This window comes from Hyla sarda, chromosome 8 (assembly GCF_029499605.1).
Source record: "Hyla sarda isolate aHylSar1 chromosome 8, aHylSar1.hap1, whole genome shotgun sequence".
NCBI lineage: Eukaryota > Metazoa > Chordata > Amphibia > Anura > Hylidae > Hyla > Hyla sarda.
The window spans coordinates 206,837,453-206,863,580 of record NC_079196.1 but is presented as its reverse complement, the minus strand read 5'-3'; the positions used below and the strand labels follow the sequence as shown (position 1 = coordinate 206,863,580).

Here is a 26,128-nt window from a genome sequence, read left to right as displayed (position 1 = left end):
AAAAACATAAATTATATATGGTATAATAATATATCACTGTCTATAGCGGTGGTCACCATGGTTCTCCAGCTGTTGCAAAATTAAAACACCCTTCGCTGCCCGTACTTGCTGGGTGTTGTAGTTTTGCAACAGCTGGAGACACACGGGTCTATGGGAAGACTTACTTGAGGTGTTTGAGGCTGTGGTTCCTGCTCAAGCCGCTGGTCAGGGACTTCAGGCCGTGGTTACTGATGGAATTACTCTGCAGGCTGAACATAGGGGATTATAACATGTAACATCCATGAGAAACAGGAAACCAATAAGAGGAAATCAACACGAATGTAATTCCGTAAAATAAAAGTAAATATTTAAGGCTAGGCCAGTGGTCTCCAAACAGTGGGCCTCCGGATGTTGCAAAACTACAACTCCCAGCATGCCCGGACAGCCAACGGCTGTCCGGGCATGCTGGGAGTTGTAGTTTTGCAACATCTGGAGGTTCACAGTTTGGAGACCACTGAGATGGATTATTAATTTAACCACACACTGCTATTGCATCTCAGTCCCATTCACGTGAATGGAACTGATTTTTTAATCTTAGCTGTAATACCAGATATGACCACTATCAAAAAAAAATGGCGCTGTGCCTGGTAAACAATAAAAGGGATGTGCTGCCCCCTTTAATCATAATTCATCATAATGAAAAAGAAAATGCTTTAATTTAAAAAAATTTAATCACACAGATTTTTATTTTTTCCTGAATGTTTTTTTTTTTTTTTTTTTACAAAGCACAGGTCTGTTAATATCGGCTTGCGGATGGTTTCCATGACGCAGTAAGTGTTTTTTTCTGCACCGAATTTTTTTTTTTAAATAGATGAAAAATGTAGATTTCAAAAATGACTATATATGTACAGTTTATTCAGTAGGCGGTGAAGCGTCAATTCCAGAAATATGTATCTCAGAATACTCGGTCTAGATGAGATATGGCTATTTTTAGATGCAGGATGTGAATAAGAAGAGAAGGTCATTTCTAATATAAGACTTACTGAAAGTCCCCGAATTTAGTCATAGGACCTGATGAAGGGAGAGGTTATATCTCGAAACACGTCTGCATTGATTGTATTCATTTTGTTTTATAAGCCCATATATATATATATATATATATATATATATCAGTCTTAGTAATTTAATACAGTTTTTGTCAGCACTTGACGATATCTATTTTTGCTCGCTACGTTCCATGAATGATCCTCTCTTACTTGCATATACAGTGGTCCATCAGGTTACAATATTAATTGGTTCCAGGACGACCATTGTATGTTGGGACCATTGTAACTCTATGGAAACCTGGTAATTGGTTCTGAAGCCTCAAAATGTCATCCAAAAATAGGAAGAAGTGAGGATTAAAGAAAAGTAAGTAGATAACTAATATAGAAAAAGCAAATCCTTACATATAAAAGTAAGAAAGATCTGCTGGAAGCTGTAATCACTGTCTATGTAGAGGACAGGAGCTTCTTCAGGGTCCTGTACAGTACACAGTGTCCTAAAAAAGTAACTTGGAGCCGCCCTCACCTGGTGTCCAAAGGAGCACCTAACCCTGGCACAGGTAAAGAGTACAGAACATGTAATACCTTCCTGTACTGTAGGGGGCGCTACCAGACACCAGTCAGTGCATACACTTCAGTAATACAGGTAAAGAGTAGTACAGAACATGTAATACCTCCCTGTACTGTAGGGGGCACTACCAGACACCAGTCAGTGCATACACTTCAGTAATACAGGTAAAGAGTAGTACAGAACATGTAATACCTCCCTGTACTGTAGGGGGCGCTACCAGACACCAGTCAGTGCATACACTTCAGTAATACAGGTAAAGAGTACAGAACATGTAATACCTCCCTGTACTGTAGGGGGCACTACCAGACACCAGTCAGAGCATACACTTCAGTAATACAGGTAAAGAGTAGTACAGAACATGTAATACCTCCCTGTACTGTAGGGGGCACTACCAGACACCAGTCAGTGCATACACTTCAGTAATACAGGTAAAGAGTAGTACAGAACATGTAATACCTCCCTGTACTGTAGGGGGCGCTACCAGACACCAGTCAGTGCATACACTTCAGTAATACAGGTAAAGAGTACAGAACATGTAATACCTCCCTGTACTGTAGGGGGCGCTACCAGACACCAGTAAGTGCATGCACTTCAGTAATACAGGGGTTTTACCAGTGAATGCCCATTCGGATTGGTCGGTTCTTCCAGCCATTGACACATATCACAGATCTGGACTGTCTGTAGTATTGTATGATGTATGACAAGTTACAGTGGTCCAAAAAAGACCGAAAATATTGTAACCTGAGGCCATTGTATGTGTAGGGACTACTGTAGTCCTCCCACTCCGTGTGTGTCAGTGAAAAATAACAGAAACTGTAAGCCTCTGTAGAAAATCCGAGGTACAGTATGGGATCTATAGCCTAGGTTTGTAATACGGCTGCATTCACAAGTTCTAAGACACGAAACCGCAACACTGGACGATTCACGAGAGGTGAAAACACGCGATCGGTTTGCATTTCCATTGCCTTGTGGTTTGTAACTTCATCACGTCAGGTTCCAGGACTTCAATGACATTATTCCATTACTTACCGCTGAAAACTGATATGATGCAGTGACAAACCTCAATGCAACCGCATCGTGTTTTCGCCAAAAGGGTTGTCTGAAGGTCGGCCATGCTTCCTCTCTGTCCCCCCTTCCACCACCCACAGATGTAGACACACGACTTACTCGAGGGAGACTAAACTTGAGTTTACCGGGAGAGCTTCAGCCAAAGCCGCAGCACCGTGATCACCCAGGCTGTTGCTTGATAACCTGCAGAAAACCCAAAAGGATGTGAAATCCTGAGAACTTCCCCAGTACAGGACCATGCGGTAGGCAGAGCAGAAGCAGAGATCACTCACCACAGCTCCTGGAGTACCTGGTTCTCCTTTAGACTGGACGCCAGGCTCTCAGCTCCTTCAGCTTCTATGCAGTTCTTTTTAATACTGTTGGATAAAAAAAATGATTTAAAAAAAATATAAAATTATATAAAATATAAACATTATAATTAAAGCGTACCCGTCAGATCCAACAAAAAAACTTTTTTTTTAACATATCACTCAGTACCTAATCCTGACCATGTACATCTAATTTTTGTGTGTCTAGCACCTTTATTTATTTTTTTATTACACTTTTAATTTAGCTCAAAGGGAGGGGGCGTGGCCGCACTGTGCAGGTCTCCGCCCCCTCCCTCAGTATGCTGTCTGCTCACATCTCCCCTAGCATTAGCAAAACTACAACTCCCAGCTTGTCCTCACTGACAGTAGCGGGGCCCAAGCTGACAGTGGGAGGATTTTTCCTCCAGCTGTGAGCCCTGGACCCACACAGCTGTCAATCAAGGAAGTGTGTCCATGACGTAGGTGATGACGCATGGACACAGCAGGACTAGTATGTGTCCAAGCAGGCAGGGGGGGCAGTTGTTTGACTGGCTTTTTCAGTATGAAATACTGAAAATTTTCTAATGGAAGCAACTGCAAAACCTATTGGTTATACATGCTTTACAACATATCACAAGTTTTTGTATCTGACAGTGCACATTTTAAATAAAATTATAAATTAAATATAAAAATGATAAAAAAAAAATAGTCTCATCTTAGCTTGAATTGATAGTTCCATGATTATAAACAGGGAACCCCAATTAATGCTTAATGGGGGTGTAAGTATAGTGGTATAGTGGGTGGCACTCACCGCTAGGCTTCGGCCAGCCGACTCTGCTTCATCTGCTTCAACGGACGTACCCGGTTCCAGACTCGATGCAGGGCGCAGAGCGCCCTGCATCGAGTCTGGAACCGGGTACGTCCGTTGAAGCAGATGAAGTGGAGTCGGCTGGCTAAAATCTAGCGGTGAGTGCTGGTTACCGTGTTTCTCCTATACTAGATGATATTAGTGACTTGGATTTTTCTGGTCCCCAGCACCACTGGACCTGCGTACTTAGGACCTTGGTCTCCCGCAGTGATAGAAGTGCCGCTGCACAGTTAGGGTGCATTCACACCACGTTTTTGCAATACAGTTCCCGTATCAGGTTTTTGATGAAAAACGGATTCCTCAAAACCGGACTAAACTGTATCAAAACGTGTGTACAAATTTCCACCCCTATAAAATGATGTCCGGTTGTATCCGTTTTTTAAGAAAAAAAACGGATACGTTTTTAACTTTTCACTCCATTATGAATAAAGTTTCACTTGTTTGATTGAAATTCCTAGAAAAAAAACTGTGCAAAGTCAAAAACCGTATGGGGAAAACCGGATGGAACAGTACGCACATATGGTTCTGTACGGTTCCCTTTGACTCAAAAGTAAAAAAAAAAATGTATGCGGTTTAATACGTTTTTCTTTCACCCGGACCGAAAAACGTGGTAGACTACGGTTTTGGGTACAGATAAAAAAAAAACTGATAAAACCGTATAAGACGCAAAATGGACTAAATCTACAATGTTAAGTCAATGCATACGGTTTTCTATACAGTTCCATATGGTTTTTAACTTGAAACCGTATACGGGAACTGTATAGGAAAAACGTGTGTATAGGAAACTGTATAGGAAAAAAGGGGTACTCCGCCCCTGGCATCTTATCCCCTATCGAAAGGATAGGGGATAAGATGTTAGATCGCTGCGGTCCCGCTGCTGGGGACCCCGGGGATCGCCGCTGCGGCACCCCGCCATCATTACTGCACAGAGCGAGTTTGCTCTGTGCGTAATGACGGGCGATACAGGGGCCGGAGGAGCGTGACGTCATGGCTCCGCCCCTCATGACATCACGTCCCGTCCCCTTGATGCAAGTCTATGGCAGGGGGCGTGACGACCGCCACGCCCCCTCCCATAGACTTGTATTGACGGGGCGGGCCGTGATGTCACGAGGGGCAGAGCCATGACGTAACGATGCTCCGGCCCCTGTATTGCCCATCATTACGTGCAGAGCGATCTCGCTCTGCGCAGTAATGATAGAGGGGTGCTGCAGCAACGATCCCAGGGGTCCCCAGCAGCGGGACCCCGGCGATCTGACATCTTATCCCCTATCCTTTGGATAGGGGATAAGATGTCTAGGGGCGGAGTACCCCTTTAACCTGATTGCTATGTAGCAATAGTGCCACTACATCTTTGAGTACAGTGGTCCCACAACATACGATGGTAGTCTGTTCCAAATGGACCATCGTTTGTTGAAACCATCGTATGTTGAGGGATCCGTGCAATGTTAAATATAGGACGTTGTACTCACCTGTTCCCGCCGCTCCGGACCATCACCGCTGCCCTGGATGTTGCCGTCCATCGCTGCCGCCAAGTCCCCGGGGTGTCCCTGCCGCTCCGGAATGTCTCTGTTGCCTGGGATTATCGTTCCTCATTGCCGCCATTACGTCACTACGCACGCCACTCCTATTGGATATCGGGACGGCGTGCGCGGCGATGTGATGACAATGATGGAGAGCGACAGCGATGCAGGGGATCCCGAAGATGACGTCCTGGAGCCCCGAGGACAGGTGAGTGACCATCACCGGAGCTTACGGGGCACCGTAAACGGCTATCCGGTGGCAGCTGAAGCAGTCTGCGCTGCCGCATAGCCGTTTATGCGATGGCCCCGACATACAAAAGCATCGTATGTTGATGCAGCCTTCAACATGCGATGGACTCTGAGAGGTCATCGTATGTTGAAATGATCGTATGTCGGGGCCATCGTAGGTCGGGGGGGGTCACTGTATTTTTATAGTGAGTGCAGATGTTGCACTCACATATGGTAAATAGGGGGCGCAGGAGCTTCAAGTTATAAGGAAGTGTCCACTTACTTCAGGGCCTTCAGCTTGCGGTTCACCCGTAGAGCCAGGGCCAGTTGCTGAGCCCCCTCCGATTTGATGCGATTGTTATGTAGACTGAAAGAACAATGGAGATGTGACTCCAGTTATGTGAGGTTCTGTCAAGTAGGCCCATGCCAAGTATGGAAGTCCAAATGTCTTAAAGGGGTACTCCGGTGAGAAACATTTTTTTAAATCAACTGGTGCCAGAAAGTTAAACCGATTTGTAAATTATGTTTATTAAAAATTCTTAATCCTTCCGGTACTTATCAGCTGCTGTATAATACAGAGGATGTTCTTTTCTTTTTGAATTTATTTTCTGTCTGTCCAGAGTGCTCTCTGCTGACACCTCTGTCCATGTCAAGAACTGTCCAGAGAAGGATAGGTTTGCTATGGGGATTTGTTCCTACTCTGGACAGTTCCACGCCCCCTCCCATAGACTTGCATTGAGGGGGCGTGGTTGTGACATCCCGACTCCCGCCGCGGAGTACCCCTTTAATAGACCTCAGTAGCCTTGTGTTGTTAGTGAGTAGTAACAGCAATAGGGCTCCTTATTCTGGGCATACAATTCTTGGGCCAAAGTCTGACATACAAAGCACTCTAACAATACATACAATAGTAATACTACTGGTGTAACCAGGTTTAGTTTACTTACTTTAGACTCAAAAGTACTTGATTGTTCCTCAGAGCTTCTGCCAAGGCGCGGGCACCATTTGGTCCAATGATGTTGCTGTGCAGGCTATGGCATAAAATACAAGAAGTTAATAGTATGTTCATCCCTCAATGATATACAAATGTTTATCTCCAAATTATGGTGACTTACTCAAGAGATGAAAGAGTATGGTTCACCATTAAAGCTTTTCCCAACACTTTAATACCACGGTTACCTAAATGGTTCTCTGCAAGGCTGGAAATGAAGAATATTAACATAAGACAAGTTATATTTAGACACGGGACAGAGCTTTCTAACAATGCAATTATAAGTTATAGATAGATATGAGATAGATAGATAGATATGAGATAGATAGAAAGATATGAGATAGATAGATAGATAGATAATATAGATATGAGATAAATAGATAGGAGATAGATAGATATGAGATAGATAGATAGATATGAGATAGATAGATAGATAGATATGAGATAGATAGATAAGATAGATATGAGATAGAAAGATATGAGATAGATAGATAATATAGATATGAGATAGATAGATAGATATTAGATTGATAGATAGATATGAGATTGAGATAGATAGATAGATAGATATTAGATTGATAAATAGATAGGATATACATAGATAGGTGAAAGATACATAGATAGGAGATAGATAGATAATATAGAGTTGAGATAGATAGATAATATAGATATAAGATAGATAGATATGAGATAGATAGATAGCTATGAAATAGATAGATATGAGATAGATAGATAGATATGAGATAGATAGATATGAGATAGATAGATAAATATAAGATAGATAGATTTATAGATAGATATGAGATAGATATGAGATAGATATGAGATAGATAGATATGAGATAGATATGAGATAGATACAAAGAAATCCAAGTGGAACAGCACAACCGCTCAATTGAAGATAGTAGTTAGGTGGACGCCATCTATTAGACTCCTGGTCAGGGGATCCCAAGTAGATCAATCGAAAAAAATAGCAGCAGACAAAAAGGATAAAGTGCAAAAAAATTTGGTGTTTTTTCCATCATCTCACAGCGCACAATGCGACGTTTCCACAGCCTCTCGCTGCCTTTTTCAAGCATGACTGGTGAATCACATCAAGATACTTAAATAAATAGTGTTCCATACAATACATAATTAGGTAATCAATAAAGTGTAATTCATATACAATATATGTAAAAAAAATACAGTGTACAAACATCTCATTTCAGTGTACAAACAATCTCATTTCTCCAAATACCCTCTGGGATCAATTTACAACGTAATTATGAAGCAGAGACAAAAAAATTAGTTTGTTGATTACTTAATGATGTATTGTATGGAACACTGTTTAAGTATCTTGATGTGATTCACCAGTCATGCTTGAAAAAGGCAGCGAGAGGCTGTGGAAACGTCGCATTGTGCGCTGTGAGATGATGGAAAAAACACCAAATTTTTTTGCACTTTATCCTTTTTGTCTGCTGCTATTTCTTTCAATGGATAGATAGAAAAAAAGGATTTACGCAGCCCACAATATAAAAGAAAAACAATGTGGATTTATTCTATAAACAGAGTGTCCAAGAACAACGTTTCAACCAGCTCGCCTGCTCTTTTTCAAGTTTATGGAATAAATCCACATTGGTTTTCACGGATATTGTGTGCTGCGGAAATCCTTTTTTCTGTTGATACATGTATCTCTGACCAAGGTCTGGACTCTGCGGGCACCATACTTGGTCTATATTACTTTTTGGAGGTGCTGTTTTCCTACATAGATAGATAGATATTAGATAGATAGACTGACAGATAGATAGATATGAGATAGCTAGATATATAGATATGAGATAGATATATGAGATAGATAGTTATGAGATAGATAGATAGATATGAGAGAGATAGATATGAGATAGATAGATATGAGATAGGTAGATATGAGATAGATAGATAGATATGAGAGAGAGATATATGAGATAGATAGATAGATAGATATGAGATAGGTAGATATGAGATAGATAGATATAGATATGAGATAGATAGATAGATAAATAAATAGATAGATATCCTGAGTAGGCAGCCACATGTCTATAGTTAATCTCCATTGAAGTCAGCAGGAGATACAATAGTTGGACCTGATGACACTTTTATGATCTTTACAGAATACTCATTTACGTATAATACTAGTATTACCTGTATGATCAGACACACATTGATATTTGCTCAAGCATCAGTCACCTGATTTTTTCAATGGCGCAGTCTTTAGCGCGCAGAATTGTGGCCAACAGCTCCATAACATCGTCTTTAAAGTTGTTATTCTCCATTCTGTATAAAGAAAGGTATATGAGATACAGGCTTTCCAGATGACTCGTGTAACAGCATGTCATGGGTGGGTGCAGGACTTATTGTCATTACCGGAGGCTGGTGCAGTACTGGAGCTGTGGGAGGAAGTTCTGGACTAGTCCATAATTCAGGCATTGGTTGAGGTTGGTCTCTTGGGCACAGCTGTCTGACACCCGTAGCAAATATGCAAGAGCTGAACATGTCAATGGGTTCAAGTGCCCCTTAAGAGTTCCAGCCTTCAGAGCCTCATCCACGGCACTGATCAGCTCTGTGTGCCCCATCTCATAGAGACAACACACCAAGTTCACCTTCCCACTGGAAATTGTCTTCCCTGCACTCAACAAGCTCTGCAGGTGATCTATTGCTGCTCCACGTTGGTTGCTTGGTTCCTCTTTATTTGGAAGACACCCAGCTAGGACACGCAGGACTTGTGGTGAAAGAAGTCCGGATAGGAAACGGAGGAAAATGGACAAGTGTACTCCGTCAGCTTGTAAAACTCTCTGGGTGGCACCTTTATAGTGATTAAGAAAGCCCAACTTGGGCCAAGAAACTCCCCCATCTGCAAACAGGTCAAAGATGGCACGTTTGGCAGCAGAGTAGTAGTGGACAGCTGCCAGGAACTCCTGCAGCAAGAGATGGGAGAAGGAGAAAGATAAACATGAAGGGGAATTTTGGGAAACCAGCAGTCGGGAACATAGGCTGCCTGGTAGAATAGGCATCTCAATCCCACAAGATTTCAGATCTGACTCATAAAACATGGTCCGTTTCCTAAGAAGTCCTTGGAATGCCAGTTTCCCTAAATTGCCAACCGTTCTTCGGGCATTAGTTGTCTGCTCGATCCCTTCTGAGTTGCAAAATTGGGCCTTCAAATACCAGGAAAATATGGCAGACAGTGTATCTGGTAGAGGTTGATATGTGGAGTCTTGAGCATGCAAGGTATATGCTAGAGAAAGTCCTACAATATGGCACAATGTGGGCACTGAACATAGGGCCATCAAGGCACGATGACATTGTAAGTGATCCCAGACCCTCTCCATGGTACCATTGGTGTCATGTATCAGCTGATCTAGAATGTCCCTGATTTCATTGGACCCTAAACCTGATACTTCTGTCATCCGATCCACAAGCCCACCAGGAATCTTTGCTGCTGCTCCTGGTCTTGATGTGATCCACACGTTGACCTCTGGCAGCAGGTTCCCACGTATAATATTGGTTATGAGACATTCAGGAGGAAGTTCTTTCTGGGGGTCTGTGCTGCCAATAGAGTCTGAAAATTCGAGTGGAGCTCGTAATTCATCCAAGCCATCCAAAATTAGAAGAGAACTTGGTGGTGGCGTGGTAGTGCCTGGGCATGCAATACGTAACAACTTCTCTGCAGAGAGACGATCATAAATATTCAGCTCCCACAGATTTAGAGACAATACAGATTTAATGTCTGGACACAACTCACCACGAGCCCACTTTTCCACAAACAGTCTAACAAGAGTGCTCTTACCAGCCCCTGCCACCCCCACAGTTACGGAGATACGTGGGGGGAGACTGACCCGAGACAACGGCAATAGCATTTTTTCGAGGGGCAACATCTTAGAGCCTCCTTGCCCTGCCTGGTCTAGTTCTAGCTGTACAATATCATGCTCCTGGAGCTGGGCATCCTTGAGACCTTCCACCATTAGGACGGAGCATAGCTGTGCCAACAGAGGAGGGTGATCGTCATATTCCACATTGTCTAAATGTTTCCGAACCAGTGGATCTGTAAAGAAAACAAAAGTTGTTGAAGTAGATGCAATCCATGCTTCAACTAAACCCAAGAGCTCATGTCACGCCGTATCACTGACCGTAGTGACACATGCGCAGGTAGAGGCAGGTGCGACTGTTCTCGATGCAGTGTTGGAATGCTTGAAGAGATATCCTGCCCTTCCCACCTACAGTGTCCATAATGGCCTCTGCCCGCTTTGGCAGTGGTAATTCCTGAAAACATTTCACCTCTTCTATAGTCAACATCTGAAGTTCTTGCAGTTTAGTCATTATCTCCTTGAGGGATTCCGGACAGGCGCTTGATGCCAGCTGTCTCCTGTACCGGAGAATCCATAGGCCTATCCAGAGTAGAGAGAAATAGTTCCTATTGGTTAAGATGTTACCATATATCCTAAAAGGTCAAAAACATTAAATGGAAGATAACCCATAGACCCGTATGTTTTATGGGTGTATGGACTGGGGTTGTCTTTTTCAAGATGTCCTCCTTTGTCAAGCTATTGCCTAGCTTTCTATTATCCCAGAATAACAAGTCTATCTAGCTAAGTAGAAATACATCACCCACAAAAGACATGACAGTATGACAACAGCTTTCCCAGAAACATGAAGAGACATAAACTCTTCTAAGTTTGGTTATACAGATGTGTTTGGGGTGTTCCTGGCAGGGAACCCTCCTGGGATCCGGCTGGTAGCGCTTCACCAAATGAAGACTGAACCATGCACCAGGGTGCACAAGGTAACAGTATTTATTCATATATCTATACACAGGTTCATATGGGACAACACATTTCTAAAGGACCTAACAAAGAAAGGAGTATTCCTTGTCCTATACCAACCTGTGTGTGTATACTATATGTATACTGCTCAAAAAAATAAAGGGAACACTAAGATAACACATCCTAGATCTGAATGAATTAACTAATCGTATGAAATACTTTCGTCTTTACATAGTTGAATGCGCTGACAACAAAATCAGACAAAAATTATCAATGGAAATCAAATGTATCAACCCCTGGAGGTCTGGATATGGAGTCACACTCAAAATCACAGTGGAAAACCCCACTACAGGCTGATCCAACTTTATGTAATGTCCTTAATACAAGTCACAATGAGGCTCAGTAGTGTGTGTGGCCTCCACGTGCCCGTATGACCTCCCTACAACGCCTGGGCATGCTCCTGATGAGGTGGAGGATGGTCTCCTGAGGCATGTCCTCCCAGACCTGGACTAAAGCATCCGCCAACTCCTGGACAGTCTGTGGTGGATGGAGCGAGACATGATGTCCCAGATGTGCTCAATCGGATTCAGGTCTGGGGAACGGGCGGGCCAGTCCATAGCATCAATGCCTTCCTCTAGCAGGAACTGCTGACACACTCCAGCCACATGAGGTCTAGCATTGTCTTGTATTAGGAGGAACCCAGGGCCAACCGCACCAGCATATGGTCTCACAAGGGGTCTGAGGATCTCATCTTGGTACCTAATGGCAGTCAGGCTACCTCTGGCAAGCACATGGAGGGCTGTGCGGCCCCCCAAAGAAATGCCATCCCACACCATTACTGACCCACCGCCAAACCGGTCATGCTGGAGGATGTTGCAGGCAGCAGAATGTTCTCCTCGGCGTCACCAAACTCTGTCACGTCTGTCACGTGCTCAGTGTGAACCTGCTTTCATCTGTGAAGAGCACAGGGCGCCAGTGGCGAATTTGCGAATCTTGGTGTTCTCTGGCAAATGCCAAACGTCCTGCACGGTGTTGGGCTGTAAGCACAACCCCCACCTGTGGATGTCGGGCCCTCATACCACCCTCATGGAGTCTCTTTCTGACCGTTTGAGTGGACACATGCACATTTGTGGCCTGCTGGAGGTCATTTTGCAGGGCTCTGGCAGTGCTCCTCCTGCTCCTCCTTGCACAGAGGTGGAGGTAGCGGTCCTGCTGCTGGGTTGTTGCCTCCTACGGCCTCCTCCACATCTCCTGATGTACTGGCTTGTCTCCTGGTAGCGCCTCCATGCTCTGGACACTACACTGACAGACACAGCAAACCTTCTTGCCACAGCTCGCATTGCTGTGCCATCCTGGATGAGCTGCACTACCTGAGCCACTTGTGTGGGTTGTAGACTCCGTCTAGAGTGAAAGCACCACCAGCATTCAAAAGTGACCAAAACATCAGCCAGGAAGCATAGGAACTGAGAAGTGGTCTGTGGTCACCACCTGCAGAACCACTCCTTTATTGGGTGTGTCTTGCTAATTGCCTATAATTTCCACCTGTTGTCTGTTCCATTTGCACAACAGCATGTGAAATTGATTGTCAATCAGTGTTCTTCCTGAGTGGACAGTGGGATTTCACAGAAGTGTCATTGACTTGGAGTTACATTGTGTTGTTTAAGTGCACCTGTTTGTATCCTGATCTAGCATTCAATAAAGCCTTTGAAAAGGAGTCTGGTGAGTGGCCGCTCTTCTGTTCCGTCTGGACTTTGCAATCTCACTTACTCTTGTGTACGGACAGAGCACCACCAGTGAAGGCTATGCTTGTGAGCAGTCGCTGCTGACCTGGAGGGAGAATGGAGACAGCATATTCCCTATGCAGGACTTCTATCTGTTTGTGTGTGTGTATATATATATATATATATATATATATATATATATAAAAAATACCGCTACCTTTTGCACATGATTCTGTCTTCATTTGTGCTACCAGCCTAAGTCAAATGCCAATGGGGTTCCCTGCCAGGAACACCCCAAACACATCTCTTTAACCAAGCTCCACTCCGCTCCACCGACGGCCAGCGGCTCTCATACACCGTACGACGGTACGAGAGCTGTATACAGTGTTGTGCCTGATAGCACAACACATAAAGAAGACCACACTTAATTTCTATCACCCCTTGCATACATCCCGCAAGGGTAACGGCACTACATAGCGTCATCTCTGTTTTACTTCTTTCTATATACTTCTATAAACTCTTCTAAATAACTCTATTACCAGTAGGTGAAAAGGGCCATGATGGGTTACAACTGAAAAGAGGTGGGAAAGGGACCTGTCCACATGAATGACTAATGATGATTCATCAAGGTTGACCAGTTGCCCATAGCAACCAATCAGATGGGTGCTTTCATTTTTCAGAGGCCTTTTCAAAAATGAAAGAAGCGATCTGATTGGTTGCTATGGGCAACTGGGCAACTTTTCCTCTGGACAGGTTTGCATGAATCCCCCCCCCCCCCCATAGAAAATGATTTACACACCTTCCATATCATTGTTTCGTAATACCACAAAGCTCCAGGATTCCAAACGTGATCCAGGTCCATGTCATCTCCTCACCTGTACTGAAGTATGAATGAAGACCTGGGACATCGCCCTGTCGTAAAAAAAAAAAAGTTTATTTAGGTCAGTCAGGATCGGGAACGGAGAAGCATATAGTAAATGCAAGACATGGAAACCAATAGGGAAGAGAAGTGCTGGGTCTGGGGAATGAGGTTGTGTCCTCCTGATACACCAGCACCATTTACATGGGACAGCGTTTCCCAACCAGGGTGCCTCCAGCTGTTGCAAAACTACAACTCCCAACATGCCCGGACAGCCGATGGCTGTCCGGGCATGCTGGGAGTTGTAGTTTTGCAACAGCAGGAGACACCCTGGTTGGGAAACGCTGTCATGGGAGATCAGCAATGTAAAAATGAAATCTCTTATGGGGGCACAATCTTACAGTGGTATATGGAGTGATCAGTCAATCAGGGTTGGGGACTACCCTAACAGCTTTGTGCCCAGCTCTCGGCCCAGTTTTCAGTCTTGGATTACTCTGGAATGACGCATCCCTTTAGGGTACGTTCCCACACGGCGTATTTTGCTGCGTATTTGGTGCTGCGTATTTTCCTACCCATTGACTTCAACAGAGAAAATAAAATACGCAGCAGCAAAAACGCCGTGTGGGAACGTACCCTTAGGGTGCATTCCCACGTGGCGTATTTTGCTGCGTATTTGCTGCTGCGTATTTTATTTTCTCTGTTGAAGTCAATGGGTAGGAAAATACGCAGCACCAAATACGCAGCAAATACGCAGCAAAATACGCCGTGTGGGAACGTACCCTTAGAGTGCATTATAGATCACAGTGTTAAGGGTCATTCTCAGTATTTCATGCGGCCCGTGGTTTGGCAAACTTATGACACTAGTGACCGATTCCCAGTTTAGGGTACATTCACACCATGTTTTGGGGATACGGCAGCAGGATATGCGCAGTACCCCATTCATTTAAAAGAGCAGTCCAGTGCTGAAAAACCTATCCCCTATCCTAAGGATAGGGGATAAGTTTCAGATTGCGGGGGGTCCGACCGCTGGGCCACGGGAAGGGGGAGTGTTGACTACCGCACAAAGCGGCGGTGGACACGCCCCCTCAATACAAATCTCCGGCTCTGCCATAGCGCTGTATTGAGGGGGTGTGTCAGCCGCTGCTTCGTGCGGTGGTCGACACCCGCTATCTGGCCAGCGAGCCAGGACCCCGTACAGGAGATCGCGGGGGGGCCCAGCGGTCGGACCCCCCCGTGATCTGAAACCTATCCCCTATCCTTAGGATAGGGGATACGTTTTTCAGCACTGGACTACCCCTTTAATTTAGCCTGTGTAAAACTGTGCCTCTGTAGCCGAATGTGACCCGGGCAGTGATTGGCTTAGGCGCACGCACACCCTTGGCTACAGGGACACAGTTTTCAATATTCCCACTCCCTCTCGCTCCATCCCCGCTACCCTGCACATCTCCCAGCTTGTCCCCTACCCACTTGTCCATCTACCATCTTCTAGCTGTTGCAAGACTACAAACCCCAGCATGTCCTCGCTGTAAGGGCATTTTGAGAGTTGTAGTCTTGCAACAGCTAGCGTACGGATGGTGGATGTGCGTTCAGGATGGTAGAAAGTAAGATCACGGTTTTCAGTCCGGCAACAAAACCGGATACGGTTAAAAAAATAAGCCAACCAGAGCCACTATCTGACTCTGTCTGGCTGATTCAAATGAATGGGATCCGGCACAGGTCTGGCTGCCACATCCCCAAAATGTGGTGTGAATGCACCCTTAGTTGTAGTGTAACTTTATAAAGGGTGAAAAACTTTTTACGCCCCTTAAAGAATTGGAACATTGACCTTGAACAAGCTCAGCACTTAGTTCATTCAGGGGACAATTTTCTTCCATTGGTCGGGGTCCCAGCACTGATCATCTACAGGGGGATAGGAAATATAACAATAACCTTGGGATGTTGGGATGACCCCTTTATTATTACCAGAAATTCTCAGAAACCTCAAAACTATTTTTTGGGGCTGTTCATGCAAAGATAAAGCCTTGTGGGTTAAACAAAAACAACAAAAAAAATTATTTAAGATAAACTGAAACCACTTGGTCACTAGCGGGGCAACATACCCTGGTCCTGAAGTGGTTAAATCCATGCATTTAATAATTCAGAAATTGACTTTTTATATTTTCATTGTCTAATAGTACAAAGTACTATATGGGGGGGGCAATTACTTTTATCCCAGCGACAGTCTCTTCCGCCTATAGTCACAGGTTCTGTGTTTGCTCAGAATACATAGATGGTTTATAGACAGAGCGCAGGAACCTCAGCAGCTGATAACCTCAGTGAGGCTCGCGTAAGAGAAACTAGTACAAAGGGACGACACTGGTGCTGTCTGTGGCTGCCGGTAACATGTATGCTTTCATTTTATCTGACCACTTACTATACCCTCTGATACCACCTAATGCTATTTATACAATTCTCTGTATTACTAAGCATTCTGGGAAAAACAACTCTCACAACATATTTCCAAAATGGTTTTATTCTACCTAGGAGTCTTGGGAACTGACTGGGAATGTATGCCAAGTCAGAGATCTCTCCAGATCTAGACAGCTGTTTTTTTTTTTTTTTTCTAAGAGCCGAGGAATATGCTCTCGAATCACCCAAAGTGCAAGCGTCTAACACTACAAAAAATGTGCACAAAGGATGCGGTCTATCGCTAAGCCCTTCTCCTACAGGAGAGAGGCCCCCAACAAACCTTACTCCGGGCCAGAAGGCACCTGCGAGGTTCAAGGTTCAATGTCCCTTTACACCAAAGCTCATAAGGGACCACAAGTGCTCTCAGGATCAACCTAGGCATTAGCCAGGGTATCTGCCCGCAGAGCCGTATACAGTAGACACCCTACACACCCTGAGGAACCTAATGGCCACCTAAAGTACTGCGAGAGCGGCTTTGCATCTTTTTTTCACAAAATTCCCAGTGGAGCGTAAATGGCCGATAAGTCTCTACACATCTTTATGACGATCTCCTTACGGTGAACCATTACCCTTTCTGGTCTATTCACACGTACAGTATTCTCCGCAGATTTGATGCACAAGATTTTCTGCTGCAGATTTCAATGTAAACTGAATGACTGAACACAGCTTCTAATCCTGTGCATCGTCTGCGCAGAATACTGTACGTGTGAATAGACCCTTAGGAAGTATTCTTTGTAAGACGTGTTGTCATGGGGGATCCAGCCTATTGTTCTATATACAGCAGAAATCCAAATAAAAATCTATTTGATCCTGTATGTAGATTATAATGATGATATTGACACAGGCTTCATGGCGTCCAGTTTTAAAGGATCCAAAAAACACAGAAGATCCATTTTATAATGGATTCAATCAGTACCAGTATAAGTAATTGACCATAACTAGTAAAGAACAAACATAACAGCACCACAAGAGTAATTCTTCAACACCTACACCGAAAATAGCAGAAACTCACAGGCACTCCAGGTGCAAAATTCCCATACAGGTTCCATTGGTGGATCCAGACATTGACATGATAGCGGTCCCTACACCCAACTGATGGATCCAGACCCTGACATGATAGCGGGCCCTACACCCAACTGATGGATCCAGACGCTGACATGATAGCGGGCCCTACACCCAACTGATGGATCCAGACATTGACATGATAGCGGGCCCTACACCCAACTGATGGATCCAGACGCTGACATGATAGCGGGCCCTACACCCAACTGATGGATCCAGACGCTGACATGATAGCGGGCCCTACACCCAACTGATGGATCCAGACATTGACATGATAGCGGGCCCTACACCCAACTGATGGATCCAGACGCTGACATGATAGCGGGCCCTACACCCAACTGATGGATCCAGACATTGACATGATAGCGGGCCCTACACCCAACTGATGGATCCAGACGCTGACATGATAGCGGGCCCTACACCCAACTGATGGATCCAGATGCTGACATGATAGCGGGCCCTACACCCAACTGATGGATCCAGACGCTGACATGATAGCGGGCCCTACACCCAACTGATGGATCCAGACACTGACATGATAGCGGGCCCTACACCCAACTGATGGATCCAGACGCTGACATGATAGTGGGCCCTACACCCAACTGATGGATCCAGACGCTGACATGATAGTGAGCCCTACACCCAACTGATGGATCCAGACCCTGACATGATAGCGGGCCCTACACCCAACTTATGGATCCAGACGCTGACATGATAGCGGGCCCTACACCCAACTGATGGATCCAGACATTGACATGATAGCGGGCCCTACACCCAACTTATGGATCCAGACATTGACATGATAGCGGGCCCTACACCCAACTGATGGATCCAGACATTGACATGATAGCAGGCCCTACACCTAACTTATGGATCCAGACGCTGACATGATAGCGGGCCTTACACCCAAATGATGAATCCAGATGCTGACATGATAGCGGGCCCTACACCCAACTGATGGATCCAGACACTGACGTGATAGCGGGCCCTACACCCAATTGATGGATCAGGACGCTGACATGATAGGGGGCTCTACACCCAACTGATGGATCCAGACGCTGACATGATAGCGGGCCCTACACCCAACTGATGGATCCAGACGCTGACATGATAGTGAGCCCTACACCCAACTGATGGATCCAGACGCTGACATGATAGTGAGCCCTACACCCAACTGATGGATCCAGACCCTGACATGATAGCGGGCCCTACACCCAACTGCTGGATCCAGACGCTGACATGATAGCGGGCCCTACACCCAACTGATGGATCCAGACGCTGACATGATAGCGGGCCCTACACCCAACTGATGGATCCAGACATTGACATGATAGCGGGCCCTACACCCAACTTATGGATCCAGACATTGACATGATAGCGGGCCCTACACCCAACTGATGGATCCAGACATTGACATGGTAGCAGGCCCTACACCCAACTTATGGATCCAGACGCTGACATGATAGCGGGCCCTACACCCAACTTATGGATCCAGATACTGACATGATAACGGGCCCTACACCCAACTGATGGATCCAGACGCTGACATGATAGCGGGCCTTACACCCAAATGATGGATCCAGACGCTGACATGATAGTGGGCCCTACACCCAACTGATGTATCCAGACGCTGACATGATAGCGAGCCCTACACCCAACTGATGGATCCAGACCCTGACATGATAGCGGGCCCTACACCCAACTTATGGATCCAGACGCTGACATGATAGCGGGCCCTACACCCAACTGCTGGATCCAGACGCTGACATGATAGCGGGCCCTACACCCAACTGAAGGTTCCAGACGCTGACATGATAGCGGGCCCTACACCCAACTGATGGATCCAGACATTGACATGATAGCGGGCCCTACACCCAACTTATGGATCCAGACATTGACATGATAGCGGGCCCTACACCCAACTGATGGATCCAGACATTGACATGATAGCAGGCCCTACACCTAACTTATGGATCCAGACGCTGACATGATAGCGGGCCTTACACCCAAATGATGAATCCAGATGCTGACATGATAGCGGGCCCTACACCCAACTGATGGATCCAGACGCTGACATGCTAGCGGGCCCTACACCCAACTGATGGATCAGGACTCTGACATGATAGCGGGCCCTACACCCAACTGATGGATCCAGACACTGACGTGATAGCGGGCCCTACACCCAACTGATGGATCAGGACGCTGACATGATAGGGGGCTCTACACCCAACTGATGGATCCAGACGCTGACATGATAGCGGGCCCTACACCCAACTGATGGATCCAGACGCTGACATGATAGTGAGCCCTACACCCAACTGATGGATCCAGACCCTGACATGATAGCGGGCCCTACACCCAACTTATGGATCCAGACGCTGACATGCTAGCGGGCCCTACACCCAACTTATGGATCCAGACGCTGACATGATAGCGGGCCCTACACCCAACTGCTGGATCCAGACGCTGACATGATAGCGGGCCCTACACCCAACTGATGGATCCAGACGCTGACATGATAGTGGGCCCTACACCCAACTGATGGATCCAGACATTGACATGATAGCGGGCCCTACACCCAACTTATGGATCCAGACATTGACATGATAGCGGGCCCTACACCCAACTGATGGATCCAGACATTGACATGATAGCAGGCCCTACACCCAACTTATGGATCCAGACGCTGACATGATAGCGGGCCCTACACCCAACTTATGGATCCAGACGCTGACATGATAGCGGGCCCTACACCCAACTGATGGATCCAGACGCTGACATGATAGCGGGCCTTACACCCAAATGATGGATCCAGATGCTGACATGATAGCGGGCCCTACACCCAACTGATGGATCCAGACGCTGACATGCTAGCGGGCCCTACACCCAACTGATGGATCAGGACTCTGACATGATAGCGGGCCCTACACCCAACTGATGGATCCAGACACTGACGTGATAGCGGGCCCTACACCCAACTGATGGATCAGGACGCTGACATGATAGGGGGCTCTACACCCAACTGATGGATCCAGACGCTGACATGATAGCAGGCCCTACACCTAACTTATGGATCCAGACGCTGACATGATAGCGGGCCCTACACCCAACTGATGGATCCAGACATTGACATGATAGCGGGCCCTACACCCAACTTATGGATCCAGACATTGACATGATAGCGGGCCCTACACCCAACTGATGGATCCAGACATTGACATGATAGCAGGCCCTACACCCAACTTATGGATCCAGACGCTGACATGATAGCGGGCCCTACACCCAACTTATGGATCCAGACGCTGACATGATAGCGGGCCCTACACCCAACTGATGGATCCAGACGCTGACATGATAGCGGGCCTTACACCCAAATGATGGATCCAGATGCTGACATGATAGCGGGCCCTACACCCAACTGATGGATCCAGACGCTGACATGCTAGCGGGCCCTACACCCAACTGATGGATCAGGACTCTGACATGATAGCGGGCCCTACACCCAACTGATGGATCCAGACACTGACGTGATAGCGGGCCCTACACCCAACTGATGGATCAGGACGCTGACATGATAGGGGGCTCTACACCCAACTGATGGATCCAGACGCTGACATGATAGCAGGCCCTACACCTAACTTATGGATCCAGACGCTGACATGATAGCGGGCCCTACACCCAACTGATGGATCCAGACATTGACATGATAGTGGGCCCTACACCCAACTGATGGATTTAGATGCTGACATGATAGTGGGCCCTACACCCAACTGAATCTGGGGGACATCAGTCTCATCTAGTCTCAGCCTGAACCTGTTCCTATCTGAAGGAGAAACCACTATATGTAATAACAAGACTTTAAATCAGTCTCCAACCTGTGGGTTTCCTGCTGTTTAGTGACTATTACCCCAAGAACACCATTCTCTACTAGAGCCATAGGTTGGAGACCATTGCTATACATGGACCTAATACTACCCGGAGGCTACATACAATTTTTTTAATTTAACTTCTACTGATGCCCCTCTGTCATTCCTTTGTACTCTGTAACAGTCATCCATGGAAAAAAGGTGGGATAAGTGACCTGTATATTCACCAGGGTCCCATAGCAATGCCTGCCATGAGATACCCCCCACCACCCTTGGAGCATAATGATTCACACAGCAGTGTCATACATCAGATCTGACAAATGAGAACCCACAAATAGAAGCCATCACTGTGATTGTTCCCCTCAAAAAGGAACATTGTTCCTGTGTATTCCCTCTACGATTTATAGTAATATCCACGTCCCACCACTTGAGATGGACGGCATGGGGACCCTTGGGCTGGTTCAACCCTTTTTGTTGCAGAGAAGGTCAACACTACCCATTGGATGGTGCCAGTCCCATGGTGGGCCCAGTGCCTCTATGGACTCTCTTATTTCTACATAATCTCACCAGGTGGCAATGATCCGACTACTTGTCTTGAGCTGAGATGTGCCGACGTCTTCTCTGTTGTGTGACTGGTGGTCTTATATCTTCACCGCTGATCATCCATAGACTGTCAACATTTCTTCACTATCCAAGACCTCTTTGCCAGTTGTGATTTTAATTATTCCTCATTGAAAACTTCCGAGGCATCAGGTTCTCTCTATCCACCGTCTGGTGATGCACCTTCTGAGCTCTGCTATGCGTCTGTTCTCCTCAGTCTGGTGATGCACCTTCTGAGCTCTGCTATGCGTCTGTTCTCCTCAGTCTGGTGATGCACCTTCTGAGCTCTGCTGTGCGTCTGTTCTCCTCAGCCTGGTGATGCACCTTCTGAGCTCTGCTATGCATCTGTGCTCCTCAGCCTGGTGATGCACCTTCTGAGCTCTGCTATGCGTCTGTTCTCCTCAGTCTGGTGATGCACCTTCTGAGCTCTGCTATGCGTCTGTTCTCCTCAGTCTGGTGATGCACCTTCTGAGCTCTGCTATGCGTCTGTTCTCCTCAGTCTGGTGATGCACCTTCTGAGCTCTGCTATGCGTCTGTTCTCCTCAGTCTGGTGATGCACCTTCTGAGCTCTGCTATGCATCTGTGCTCCTCAGTCTGGTGATGCACCTTCTGAGCTCTGCTATGCGTCTGTTCTCCTCAGTCTGGTGATGCACCTTCTGAGCTCTGCTATGCGTCTGTTCTCCTCAGTCTGGTGATGCACCTTCTGAGCTCTGCTATGCATCTGTGCTCCTCAGTCTGGTCCACTGATCTCACCTCTTCCTGCTCAGTTTCTCGCCCTCCCTGACTTCCTGTCATAGATCTTGAAACTGCGTTTAAAACAAAATAAAGATCAGGTCCTTCATGGGAGACAATTTACAATAAAACAGAATAGAAAGAATTGTTTACAGTATGTGAGAATAGAAAGTGAAAAGTGGAATTTTATTATGTATTACTGTAAATTTTCTGTTGTGGTGTCTATGAGAAGGATGGGTGGAATTGTCCAGGCCATCTGGAGGGGGGTCTAGCACGATATAGTGTCTGGGGGTGTACCCATAACACAGGGTTGCATGTTACAGAATGATGTGTATAGATGTTGGTCAGTTTCCTTTAAAGGGGTACTACGCCATTAGACATCTTATCCCCTATCCAAAGGACTAGCCACTGGGCTGTACTCGGCTTTCGTTAAGAGCGTCGGGTGCAGTGCTGGAGGCTCGTGACGTGACAGCCACACCCCCACAATGCAAGTCTAAGGGAGGGGGCATGACTTGCATTCAGGGGGCATGGCCGTGACGTCACGAGCCTCCGCCCCGCATCGACAGTCATCCAGCACGGAGCGAAGTTTGCGGATGTCTGGGGTGCAGCAGTACCCCTTTAAGTTGCTCTTCAAGCAGTTATACTGACTACAAGAGTCTTTTGTAAAGTTGCTAATGAAGTAGATAGAGTCTAATACGGCAATTCTCTTCTGTAGATCTGGCCTACACAGGTTAGTTCACTGTGGTGCAGTTACTTGAAAGACTTTACTCATGGCTGAGTGTGGCACAATTCCCTATCGCAGGGTGTAAGCTAAAGTTGATGACGTGATCTCCACACAGCACAAAATGGCTGGAAGCCCACAAGGAGTTGATTCTTGGCAGAGGAGTCTTTGCTCAGCTATTTCCTCTTCTGACTAGATGATTCTCCTTCTTGGAGCAGGAAACAGGATTTTGGAGATGATTTTCCTCTAAGCATGGACTAGACAGTCTTGGATAAAACCTCCTGAATGTCACACAGTGACGTGATCCCTGTAATCTAACCCGGATCTGACAGGTTAGATTCTAGCAACTAGAACTGTATGTTTTGGTAAAGGCAGGGTTTGGCTACTTTCCGGATTTTGCTTGAACAGGATCCTTCCAGACTAGGCCTAAACTTTTTTCTATTTGACCTAGCAGAGAACTCACAGACATGTCTGCAAACTACTGTTATCAGTGCCAGACACACAACTGGTTCCAGCCCTCTGGGCAGAGAAGGTGGACATGGGAGTCTCCTCCCTCAGGCTTTCTGGCAGTTTCTGCATAGAAACTAACTGACTGAGTGACGTGACCAATGTTCCATGCATTCTTACACATATACTCACCAGTGGTGACAGCAAAGAGTAAAATATTAACCCATACACATCCATAATACTTTTTTGTATGCAGTAGTAGAAATGTAATGCAGAAAAGAGCAAGTTATGCATGTTTAACTCACGATACGGACATTTAGAGAGATTAACTCCTCAGTCACCCGACAATTATACACCCAAAAAGCTGGGGGGCCGTACTGGGACACTGCACTGTAATGAAGTCCAGGAAGTCTAATAGCTGTAATGCCTGTAACCAAGAGTCTGTGCTGTACAAGAAGATACTGAAGTTGGGGTTCAGGAAAATAGAGGTTCTCCCTCCTCCTGAACTGCAACCTTGAAGGGGTTGTATTGGTGGGATAGTTTTATCTGTATAAGGCCAAAACTGGGTATTAGAAAATTAAGTAATCCTCTTTTGGGTCCACATTGATCTCCAACACTTAGGGCCGGTGCAAGAATTTTTGTCTACACAGAAGGTGCATTTTTATGGGCAGGCAGGTGCAGACAGGTAGGTAGGTAGGTAGGAAGGAAGGAAGACAGGTACATAGTGCAGGAAGGTAGATAAGTACATAGGGGGGGAATTCATCAAGAGAGGTGTAGGTGAACGTCTTTTACCCCATAAATTCATGTAGTGGAAACTATGTACCTGCGCCAGATTCATTACATGGTGCAGGACAAGTGATAAATCTGGCGCTGATGACATTTCTTACTTCAGTACAACACTTTGTATGGTGATTCCTCTGCGACTTTTTATCCTGTGCGACAAAATGTGTGACTTTTTAATAATACTGTCAACAATCTGTTTTGTAAGCCAAGTCAGTTGCGACAAACTGAAAAGTCGCATATGTGGTGGTCTTGGGTGTTGCGGTAATGGTGTAAGGTCTGGTGGTGTTAACCCTTGAATGTCGTGACGCCGGGGTGAGGTTTCCTCAATGTAATGGTCTTACCGCCCACCGCCCCACAAACGGCAGTGAAAAATAACGGAATGTCCACAGCAGATTTTATTAAGTAAACTTGAAGTAACTTTACTGTATATTTTATGCAACGGCATGGAACATAACAGCCTTTGAGAGAGAGAACCGGGATACAGGTTCCTCACAGGTTTGCTGGGACTCCGGGATCAATGAGCTTTGGTGCTAGCCACTGTGCTACTATTTTTAGGAGATTTGACTTTCTAGTACTCACACAGGATTGAGCACAGGTAGATTGAGCTTGGAAAACTCACGGTTTTGTGGCTGCTAGGTATTAGGCTTGAGGCCTAGCTTGAATTGATGATGAAGATATGAGATTAGTGCTGCTTGATAGTCCGAAACTAAGAGAGAGAATTTAGTGGCAGCAGCCCCTTATATATTAAGGGGGTGGGACAAAGCTCATTGGTCAGCAGAACCTGTCAGTCCTGACCCAGTGAACTCTGGGTATCACATGACCCAAAGGTCCTTAAACCATAGTACAATTTAATTAAAGGCACGTGACCTCTAAGGTCCTATACAGAGGTATTCCTATATAACATATCAAATATATATGTATATATAAATTCATTAAATACCATTTATATGAGGCGACTAGGGGTTAGTCCTACAGGAGAGCCGTATTGACATGGAGGGACTCTGGCTGAGGGGACTTTAGATAAAGGGACAGGACCAGGTCCTGTACTGGGACACCACACATATGATAAATTCCTTACCACTGCAGGATATCAACTGAAATCATGTTTTTAGAAAAACTTTCTAAAGCAAAAGTCACAATGAAAAGTCTCAAAACAGCAACTGAGAGAGGGAGGAAGGCGCCTCATGTGCGGGATCAGCAGATCTTGTTGGTGGGGGTAGGGGACGGTAATTCCCAAGCCGCTTACCAAAGTTGGTTGTGCGCCCACACACAACAAGGTAAAGTGCAGAAGGAGTAAGGAAGAAGGTCCACTGCAGCCCTCCTGGGTAAGAGTAAAATCAAAACCGAAAGACCAGGGAGTCAGGAGTTTGTCTGGCGCAGAGAGGAACCATCAGGCAGCCAAGTAAAATCAATGGATTTATTAGATGCAACGCGTTTCGCTGCGCATGCGCAGCTTCATCAGGCATGTCAAGAGAAGGCTGGTAACAGATATATATACCTCCAGGAATTAACCATTAGAGTACTTTTTGAAAGGGTTGTTACATAAAATTACAAATCCAC

At 45.8% G+C, this 26,128-nt stretch overlaps 1 protein-coding gene across 3 annotated transcripts in view; it reads right to left on the bottom strand.

Moving 5' to 3' along the window:
- NLRC3 (NLR family CARD domain containing 3) overlaps positions 1–22,611 on the bottom strand; it is a 39,844-nt gene extending 17,233 nt beyond the window's left edge. For 2 of the 3 annotated variants that reach the window (XM_056536040.1, XM_056536041.1), the window contains exons 1-11: positions 21,853–22,611; positions 13,850–13,962; positions 10,697–10,954; positions 8,934–10,611; positions 8,757–8,843; positions 6,677–6,760; positions 6,509–6,592; positions 5,848–5,931; positions 2,934–3,017; positions 2,761–2,844; positions 165–248 (exon numbers count right to left, since the gene is read on the bottom strand). In XM_056536040.1, coding sequence (XP_056392015.1) covers positions 165–248; positions 2,761–2,844; positions 2,934–3,017; positions 5,848–5,931; positions 6,509–6,592; positions 6,677–6,760; positions 8,757–8,843; positions 8,934–10,611; positions 10,697–10,954; positions 13,850–13,856 — 2,534 coding nt within the window. In that variant the 5' untranslated portion in view covers positions 13,857–13,962; positions 21,853–22,611. The remainder of the gene's footprint in view (positions 1–164; positions 249–2,760; positions 2,845–2,933; positions 3,018–5,847; positions 5,932–6,508; positions 6,593–6,676; positions 6,761–8,756; positions 8,844–8,933; positions 10,612–10,696; positions 10,955–13,849; positions 13,963–21,852) is intronic. The other variant, XM_056536042.1, reaches the window with a different exon arrangement.
- Between the last annotated feature and the right edge of the window lie 3,517 nt (positions 22,612–26,128).